General features: G+C 35.7%; 1 protein-coding gene across 1 annotated transcript; it reads right to left on the bottom strand.

Annotated features, from left to right (window-relative positions):
- Positions 1-5,131: 5,131 nt before the first annotated feature.
- Positions 5,132-6,045, bottom strand: LOC123239843 (60S ribosomal protein L6-like). Its single transcript, XM_044667166.1, has one exon. It carries the CDS (start codon positions 6,038-6,040, stop codon positions 5,183-5,185), a length of 858 nt encoding a protein of 285 aa, XP_044523101.1. The 5' UTR covers positions 6,041-6,045; the 3' UTR covers positions 5,132-5,182.
- Positions 6,046-10,427: the final 4,382 nt, after the last annotated feature.

Below are 10,427 nucleotides of genomic sequence, written 5' to 3'. Positions count from 1 at the left end.
ACCAAAACCCCAAACCCTACATCCATATGAACAAGTGATAAATCATATGTTTTTCTTCTACGTTTCTGCTCCCACAGTTCTTTCTCCAGATGTGGATAGCTTTCTTTCTCATAAGTCCCTCAAAATTGTCCTGGATCATTGCACTGCTTTTGGTAGCAGAATTAATCACATATGATCATCCCATAATATTTTACCTGCTGTTTATCTTGAACAAGTCATTTAATCCTTTTACTTAAATTTCTTCCTCTGTAAAATTGGGAAAATGAAAATATTTACAGTGCCTTCCTCATAGGGCTGTTCTGAAGAGTAAAATGAGCTGCAGAGGAAAAAGTACTTTGTAAAAGTGTTATAAATCACTATATACATACATATAGAAATATATATGTGTATTTTATTGTTGTTCATTCATTTTTAAGTCATGATCAATTATTTGTGACTCCATTTGGAGTTTTCTTAGGAAAGATACTGGAGTTGTTTGCTATGTCCTTCTCCAGTTCCTTTTGTAGATGTGGAAACTGAGGCAAGCAGGGTTAAGGGACTTGCCTAAGGTCACATAGCTAAGAGTGTCTGAGATTGAATTTGAACTTGGGTCTTCCTGACTCCAGGTCCAACATACTTCTATCCATGACACCATCTGCTGCCCTGATATGTTTATGTATAAAATTATCAACTAATATTATTATTCTTGCCTATTTTCCACATCCAACTCTTTTGGCTAAGGAGCAGTAGAAGTGACTTTCCATCAGTTCCTGGTTTCTGGTCCGTGGCATCCAGTTTGAAAGCCAATGACTTAAGGTGCTCAGTTGGGCATTTTAATAGCTTTTTGCTCTTACAGATAAGTAGGACATCCAACTCTGCTTCCCTTCCCTTTATGGCAGAACTGAGCCAACATTCTTTAAAGAAATGATTCAAGGTTGGGGAGTTTAGGAAATGATTCATACTTCAAGTTTCTAGAATAAATATTAACTCAGCTCTTCAATGCTTTGGAGTACCAATGAAGAAATGCCCATAACCCAAAGTCAGTTCTTTTAATTATTAAACTCCTGGCCTGAATCCTAGGTGAGATGAGAATATTAAAATGTGAACTAAAAGTAAACTTGCATTATAACTTGGAAAAATTAGTTGATAATTATAACCATAACAGTTTGGGGGAAGATAGGAATGAGGGGAAAAGACTATTATTGCAATCCAATTTCTTAATCCTATTTAAGATCTTTTAATGTTTCTTTCTGTGGTTTGTGAAACCTGATTAACCTGTAGAATTATTACAGAACTAAGATATTGAAGTATTAGAGTTGGCAGCTCCTAACAGTGCCATATTCAAGTGGGTCCTCAAAACTATAATCTGATGATAATGAAAATCGAAAAGGTGTTAGAAGATTAGAGAATTTTCATTAGAGGATATCTGTAGAGTTGGTCTGAAAACACTCACCTCTGTCAAATAGGAAAATTGAACAGAGCTAAAAGCCATCGGAATTGTCTGCTTACAGCTCCCTCATTTTATGGATGGAACCAACCAGTGCCTAGAGAAATATTAAGAGTCTGGAATCCAAATTTCCAAACAGTAAGACCATTGCTCTTTCCAGAAAGTTGCACCATCTATTAATGTTGTCAGTCCATTTTCCTATTCTCTAACCCTAGACAAAAGAAATATTTAGGCAAGGATCCATGGCTACCATGACCCCTAAGTGAATATGCACCGCCAGGAGACATTCCATCATTATAGATTTGATTGAAGACTAGGAAGTAATGAAATCTGAGGAGGTGGAGGAGGAAGCTTCTAAAGCAAGAGGCATGGGCCTCACACCTTTAAAATATTAGATGTTATTAAAATTTAAAAATAAAATAAAAACCATGTATAACCCAGATTGAATTGCTTGCCAGCTCTGGGAGGAGGGAAGGGAAGAAAGGGGGGGAGATAATTTGGCTCATATAACTTTGAGAAATTTATTTGGAAATTTATTATTAAAATTTTAAAATAATAAAATACTAGAAGGAAAATTGACTGCCTCCACAATCTGGACTCTATAAAGGAGAAGAGGAGATTCCCTAATTTCTACAGAATCTCAAGACTTTTGAGGGGGCAACTAAGTGGCTCAGTGGATTGAGAGTCAGATCTAGAGATGCAAGGTCCTTGGTTCAAATCTGACCTCAGACACTTCCTAGTTGTGTGACTTGGGCAAGTCATTGCTTAGCCCTTACCATTCTTCTGTATTGGTTCTAAGATGGAAGGTAAGAGTTTAAAAAAATAAAAAAGACTTTTGAGACTATCTACTCCAACCAAGGCTTGGCAAGGAGAATGGAAAATATACATTTGTTACCAATTTTTTCATGTGTTCAAAAATATTTATAGCAAAATGATGGCAAAGATTTGAGAGGATGTCCATCAATGGGGCATGTATGTACAAGTAATGGAATACTATTGTGCCATAAGGCATGATGAAAGGGATGGTTTCAGAGAAATGGAGGAAGTCTTGTAAGAACTAATACAGATGAAGTGAGCAGAACTAAAGTAAATATGCGGTAACAATGTTATTATAAAGTCAAATATCTTTAAAGACTCAAGACTTTGATCAATTCAGTGACCAATCACAATTTCTGAGTACTGAAATATGCTACCTACTCCTGGCAGAAAGGAGATGGACTCTGAGTGCAAATTGAAAGATTTTGGAGGGGATGGCCAATTCAGGGATTTATTTAGCTTTACTTTCTTATTTGGCAGTAAAAGAATGGGATGGAGAAAGGAGAAAAGGTGGATTTCCATTGATTGAAAAAAAAAAAGTAAATTAAAACTAAAAAAAGTTTCCAGGTCCTAAAAGTCCAAAAGTGGTCTGGATCCCATTTTGCTACATATAGTTTTGTCTTTTTAGTTCTTTTTTATAAAAACCTTACCTTCTGTCTTAGAATCAAATGTTCCAGTGTATTGGTTCCAAGGCAGAAGAATGCTAAGGGCTAGGCAATTGGGGTTAAGTGACTTGCCCATGTTCACACAACTAGGAAGTATCTGAGGTCAGCCACTTAGGTACCCCTTTTTAGTTAATTTTTAACATAAATTGCAAAACAGTAAATTTTACAGAAAAAGATAATGACATACAAAACTCTGTCATTATCAACCAATGAACCATAGAGCAACTAATTACATTTTTAAAACAAAATATATTTCATGTAATTCTTAATTATACACATATATTTCGTGTTCAGTGTACATATATTTCTGAATAATGGCTTGCAAATTTGTCTTGTGAATAAAGCATATGTGAATTATTTTCTAGGGCACAGGAACTTCAGTTTCTTTGCTTTCACTATATGACAGTGTAGACTTATTTTGTTGTGCAGTCTTTACTTTCCCAATCAATTGTTTTTAAGATGTAGCTTTTTGTGAATAAAGTTGCAATTTGGTGTATAATTTTACTTTATAATGATAAAGCACATAATTTTTTTTATTTTTTAATTACAAAAAATTAAATATATATTTTATGTTTATCTTTAACAAAATATAAATACCAATATTTTTACCAACTGTATACTATATATCTTACCAAAATTTTAATTTATTTAAAATATTCCCAACTATATTTTCTCAATCGTGTCAAAATTATTTTAAAAAATTTTAACTCTTCTAGTGAAAATAATAGTATTTTGAAAATAATTAATTTTAAATCTAAAAAGTCATGTTTTGTGAGTTTGCATTTTATAAGCACTTACTGAAGTATAGATGGTAATAATGTAATAAATTATATGATTTTTATTTTCTTTGAGAATAAATATTTTATTTTCCAATTCCACTTTTTTCTTTGTGAACAAGATAAGGTATATTGGAGGGTTCTTGCATATTAGTAGAAAACTTATTTAAAGGTCTTTTAGCCAGTCCTTTCCTCTTCTCTCCTATCCTCCAGTTTCCTCCTTTCTTTTTCTCTTTTCAATCCTTGCATGGAACCCTAAAAATTTTTTTTAACTAGATCCAAACCCACTCTTTGCTCTGTCCACCTCTCTCTACATACCTCTTATGACAATGAATTTCATTTTTGCATATTTCTAATTTCTTTTACACAAGTTTCAATCTTTGCAGCTTTTTTCCTTACTTTGACCTCTGATTTCTGGGGCCAAGCTAAATATGTCTTATCTTTCTTTTGTAGTTTTCCAAATATTTGAAGATAATTATCAGTAGGCCTCTCCTCTTCCTTCTCAAGTCTTCTCCAGGCTAAATAGTCTCATTTTCTCCCACTAATCCTCATTGGTTGGCTGAGATCAAAGGATCATTGATTTAGAGCTGGAAAGGACCTTAGAGAACATCTAGTTCAAACCTCTCATTTTTTAGATAAGGAAGCTGAAGTTAATTTGCTTAAGATCACATCCATAGTAAGTGGCATAATCTTAAACTACTTTATCATTCCGGTTGTCTTTCTCTGCATACTTTTCCAGTTTCTCAAAGCCATTATAAAATATGATGCTCAAAAATGGGCACAGTAGTCTAGATAGAGTACAACTAAGCAAAGTATAACAGGACTCCATAATCCTGGACTCTAAGCCTTCCAGGATAGCATAATTTTTTTATCTACCATATAACTAATATTGATCTTGCAATCCACTCAAGACTCAAGATCTTTTTTTATATAAACTATTGAACCATCCAACTCCCATCCTGGATTCATGAAATTGACTCCTTGTACACAAGTGTAGAACTTTACATTTATCAATTATTAAATATTACTAAATTCAGACTAATATCCTAACGTTGAAATCTTTCTAAATCTTGTCACCCCAAATGTTTGTTATCCTTCCTAACTAATTTGACAAGCATGTCATCTCTGTCTTTTAGTCATTTATAAAAAATTTTCATTCTTCCTATTTCTCTCACTTCCTACCCCCAAAGCTTTAGGAGATATATATCTTCTATCCTATGCTGCTGAATAATTGCAGGAATGGAAATACTAAAGTTAATATATATATTTTTCATCTCAAGACCCTTTTACACTCTTAGAAATTATTGAGGAACTCAAAGAGCTTCTGTTTATGTGGATTTATATCTATCAATATTTACCCTATTCAAAGTTAAAACTAATGCATTTTAAGAATATTTATTTATTTAAAAATAACAATAAGTCCATTACATGTTAACATGACTAGTACATTTTTTTTTTAGCTATTCCAAATATTTTAATAAGAGTTCTTTGCAAGGCATTTAAAACACCAGTTTGTGAGGGAAAACTCCATTGGAGAGAGAGAATACAGAACGCAGGTAGCCCCGGAGCTGAGGAATTTTCTTGATCTTGGGCAGGATCTGAGAGTCCACGGCTTTCTGATCAGCCTTATGCTGCTCTGTGATCTCATATTTCTCTTTTTCTGTGTCAAAAATCTCTCCTTCTTGGTGTTTAGGTTTACGCAGCCTCTTCTTCTTGAAGTAAGCATCAGTAAGATGATTTGGAATTTTTACACCAGAAAGGTTAACCTTGGTAGAGGTGGCAATGACAAATTTCTGATGGGTCCTTCGCAGAGGAACACGGTTGATGGTCAAAGGCCCTGTGACCAGTAGCAAGCCACTTGCCAACTGCTTCAGGAAAACCACTCGCTTGCCCCTGTGGCGGCCAGTGAGCATGATCAGAACTGTTCCTGGGGTAATGCTAGACCGGAGTCTCCTAACATGCTGGCTGAAGGGCTTTTTCCCGTGACTTAGCAGCTTTCTAGGCACATCCTCAGTAGGATAATACCTAGGCATTTTCCGAATCTTTACCACACGGGTTCCTCCATTTTTATCACCACCAACTGGTTTTGAGATAGTAGCAGGCACCTTCTCTTTCTTCTTCCTTTCAATTCTGGTTTTTGGTGCAGCATATTTCCTCTTGTACATAGCTCGCCGGGAATACATGGCAGACCTTGAGTACCTGCCAATCCCTCGAGCCAGAACTGGGTTCCGGCTGCAATGCTTTCGAGGCTTTTTCACCACCTTTTCAGCCACATCTTCCTTTTTGTTCTTCCTTTCCTTCTTTTCCTTTTTGACCTTTTTTTCCTTTTGGTCCTTCTGGGTATTTTTATCCGCCATCTTGAGAGACGGGAAAGACATGACTAGTACATTTTTATGAAAAATAATTGTATTTTCCAAGAAAAAATAGTGGAGTAGCATTGTTTTATACATGTTTCTGGTAATCTCTTTAATATCTTGCTTAATAGGAGAAAGCTAGATTCTCCTATCTGTTTTCTGTATTCAATCTATTATTATATGTTGTCTTGATTAAAGTGGGTGAAGAAAATCCAGCCTCATACAGATATATAGTTGGAAAAGGGAGTATTTTAATTGGCAAGTAATATCAGTATTAGTATGGAAATAGTTTTGACCTTGAAAATCCTTTGAAAAAGAAGAACCACTTTGAGAATATCTGCCCTAGATGAATCCCAGAAAGCTCTCCTTAAACTACTATAAAGCCACCACTACACTGAAGCCAGGAACTTCCACCCCTTCTCTTTATCTTTTTTTCTAGTATCCATAACAGGCACATACGATTGCAAAAGCATTCCAGAGCTAAGGATTGCCCTAAAGACAGCCGCTGGGAACTTGGGCATGTTGCAACAGCAAAGCAAGGGAGTAGGAGGGAGAAACTTGATGTGTGAGGGAGAGGGTGCTCAATTTCTCATTTCCTGCCATACTTCTGGAAAGGAATTTGCTTCAAGAGCTAAGGAGCTAAAAGCTCAAAATGATATTTTATTCACCTCTGAGAAAGCACCTCCCCTCTAGACAGGGAACTTGATATTGGGACAGCCAGGCCATTGAGTCAATGCCAAGAGGCTAGAAGCTGAAAGGAAAGAAATTCATCTATTGTTTGTCTTTATTTAGGGGTTTTTAAAAAAGGGTTTTTTTTGGTGGAAATAGATGGGTGGAGTCAATGGGTGAAGGAATAATGATTCAGGAGGGAAAAAAAGAAAGTAAAGATCATCAACAAAATATTTTAAAGAAAACAAGAAAGCTCGGGAAGATTCACAAACAAGGCAGATTGAGGAAAGCCTAGTGGAAGACTTGATTCCCAAATTAAGAAAGCTTAGGAATTCTGGTAGCCAAAGGAGGGGGCAATCCACTTTTTTTTTTTAAACCCTTACTTTCTGTCTTAGTAACAACTCTAAGACAGAAGGGCAAGGATTAGGCAAATGGAGTTAAGTGACTTCCCCTGGAGCGATGTGTCTGAGGTCAAATTTGAATCCAGATCCTCCTAACTCCAGGCTTGGTGCTCTACCCACCGTGCCACCTATTTTCTAATTTTTTCAGCCCATAATAATTTCTCCTTTCTATGAACTACAACACTTAAGGTTTATGCCTCATAATTTAGCACTCGGTGTTTGTCTGCCACGTGCGTATTGCTTCCTATGTGTTTTTATTTCTTCAATTTGACTGTAAATCCTATAGTGCTAAGTCCATCATGGGTGTTTTCTAGATAACTTGTTGCCAGAGTGTGATCCTTTTCTGAACTCTTTTTCAATGAAAATATAGCTTGCAGACGGCTCTGGAACTGTTTTAATTTTACTATAGAATCAAAAAAGGTGGACAATGTGTTCTGTCCAGGAAGTTAATTACTTAACAATCATTCATTAAATCAGCAAGCATTTAAAGAGTTCCCACTAGGCTGTATGGGAAGGATGCAACAGTGAAAGAATATATTATTCAGACTTTCATGGAATTTACTGTCTGCCTCATTTCTTATCTTTTGGGGCAAGTCCCAGGAGAAGTTGGGTTTTTTTTTTGTTTTTTTTTTTTAGTACTTCTTCCTTTACAAGTACATTTACTACATGAAATTATGAAGAACAAAATGAACAGCACCAAGAGAGCATTATCTATGGCCACAGAAATATTATTTTTAGAATGACTTGTATAAATCTACCTCCAGAGAAAGCACTGATAAATAGAAACGAGCAGGATATAGTTATAAATATATATATATGTACATATATATATATATTCAGAAGAGTTCAGAAAAGGACCTCACTCTGGCAACAAGTTATCTAGAAAACACCCATGATGGACTTAGCACTATAGGATACACACACACACACACACACACACACACACACACACACATGTGTTGTTTTTTTTAACGTTCACTTTCTGTCTTGGAATCAATATTGTGTATTGGTTCCAAGGCAGAAGAGAGAGAAGGGATAGACTATTAGGGTTAAGTGACTTGCCCAGGGTCACACAGCTGGGAAGTGTTTGAATTCACATTTGAACCCAGGACCTCCCATCTCTAAGCCAGGCTTTCAATCCACTGAGCCACCTAGCTACCGCCTACATATACCTTTTTGTCAAATGATGCCATCTCTAGTGAGGGAAAGGAAGGGAAGGAGAAAGATACCTGGCAATTTTAATGTAACAAATGAACAAATAAATAATTTTTTTACAAATTAAAAAAAAACAACAATTTTTTATACTTTCAATATTTATTATACTTACAAAGTCGGCAACATTGTATTGTAGAAAGATGAACAAAATTACTCTCCTGTGAAATGTGTGCTCATTTCATTTCCTACCTTTGTGACTTTACATATGGCTGAAATACTATTTCTTTTCAACTCTTCCTCTTAGAATTCCTAGCTCCCTCCAAGGTTCAAAGCGACCTCCTTTAAAAGACTTTCATCCTGATTCTTCCCATCATTATTGCCACCACCATCCCACCCTGAAAACACTTTGTAACTATCTTGTATTTAATCATCTATGAGCATGCCGTGTCCTTCCAATAGGCTATAAATTCCTCAAGGGACAAACTTTCCGCTTTCCCATTTGTATGCCCAGTTCCTAGCCCAGCATCTGGCAAACACACATTTTATTAAAGGCTTGTTGATTGTCTGATTAACTGGAGTACACGTAAGGACAGTTGTTTCTCGGTGAAATGCTCATGAATGTACATAAATTGCTGATTGCTTATGACAAGTCAGTTTGAGGAAGCGCTGTCAGTGAATGGCGTTGGTAGCATATTCCAACTTCCTCCTGAAAACAAAAGCTGTTATTGTAGAAGACTTATTTGCTGGCTAGACTATTCTCTTTCTGGTTAATGATTTCATAAGTGAAATCCCCAGAAGAAACCACAGAAAGAGCATTTTGTCTGAATCGCTGAGGATAATTCCTAAAGGAGGGAAAGTTTTATTCAGTTTTTTTTTAATTTCCAATCCTATGATTTCTTAGGTTCAGAGGACTGACGGCTGGGGAGAAAATTCTTTTTTCCCATGCGGTTTGGCAATTGCTTTATAATTTGTAATCTTAGAAAATTATTAGGACTGTGAGAGGTTATATGACTTGCTCATGGTCACACCATCAGCATGTGTCACGGATAGGATTTGAACTTGGGTCTTCCTGACATCCGAGATCTGTTCACTCTTCTGCCTTGGAACCAATATATAGTATTAATTCTAAGACAGAAGGGGAAGGTTTAAAAAAAAAAGAGATATTAGTGTGTGTGTATATATATATATATATGTATATATATATATATGAAACTACATCCTGCTTGTTTCTATTTATCAGTTCTTTCTCTGGAGATAGACTTATACAAATCATTCTGCAAACAATATTCTGTTGCTGTATAGAATGTTCTTTTGATTCTGCTCATTTTGCTCTTTATAGTTTCAAGTATTCAATTGTCCCTAAGTGTATGCAATTATGGTATCCTTTTCTTGATCATGACAGGAAACACCATATGCATTAAAAAAAAATTTGGAATACATTATCTCAGAGCCATAGTCAAGCCTTGACTAATTTTACTTCTCTCCCTTGAAGAAAAAAAACATAACCTTGTGGCAGGTAGGTGGTCCAAATGCATAGAACACTAGTCCAGAATTCAAATGCAATCTTAGATACTTACTAGCTGTGTGACCCTGGGCAAGTCATTTAACCCTTGACTACCTCAGTTTTCTCCTCTATCAGATGGGGATAATAATAACACCTATCACCCAGGGTCGTTGAGAGGATAAAATGACAATGTTTGTAAAACGCTTTGAGAACTTCAAAGTACCATTTAAACCCTAGCTATTATTATTATTATCACTATTATTATTACATCCTAAGTTCTCATTCACTTACTTCAGTAGTTGTCCTTTTAATATTGTCATGTTTCTTATTTCTTTTCTTTATTACTTTAGGGACAGTTAGATGGCACAGTGGATAAAGCACTAGACTTGGAATCAGAAAGACTCACTTTCCTGAGTTCAAATCTGGCCTCAGACACTTCCTAGCTATATGATCCTAAGCAAGTCACTTCACCCTGTTTGCCTCAGTTTCCTAATCTGTAAAATGAACTGGAGAAGGAAATGGCAAAGCACTCCAGTATCTTTACCAAGAAAACCTAAAATAGAGTCACAAAGACTCAGAAATGGCTGAACAACAGCTTTTTCCTATTCAGACACAATACAATCCTTGAGATGTGAGGACTCTAGAATGAATTCAAAGGAGC

The sequence above is a fragment of the Gracilinanus agilis genome, chromosome 3, assembly GCF_016433145.1.
Source record: "Gracilinanus agilis isolate LMUSP501 chromosome 3, AgileGrace, whole genome shotgun sequence".
NCBI classification, from domain to species: Eukaryota; Metazoa; Chordata; class Mammalia; order Didelphimorphia; family Didelphidae; genus Gracilinanus; species Gracilinanus agilis.
Note: the sequence above shows the minus strand (reverse complement) of the source record. Positions and strands in the feature narration are given on the sequence as shown.

Excerpts from the sequence above, each read along its gene's own strand:
- LOC123239843 (XM_044667166.1), bottom strand. The coding sequence starts at position 6,040 with ATGGCGGATAAAAATACCCAGAAGGACCAAAAGGAAAAAAAGGTCAAA.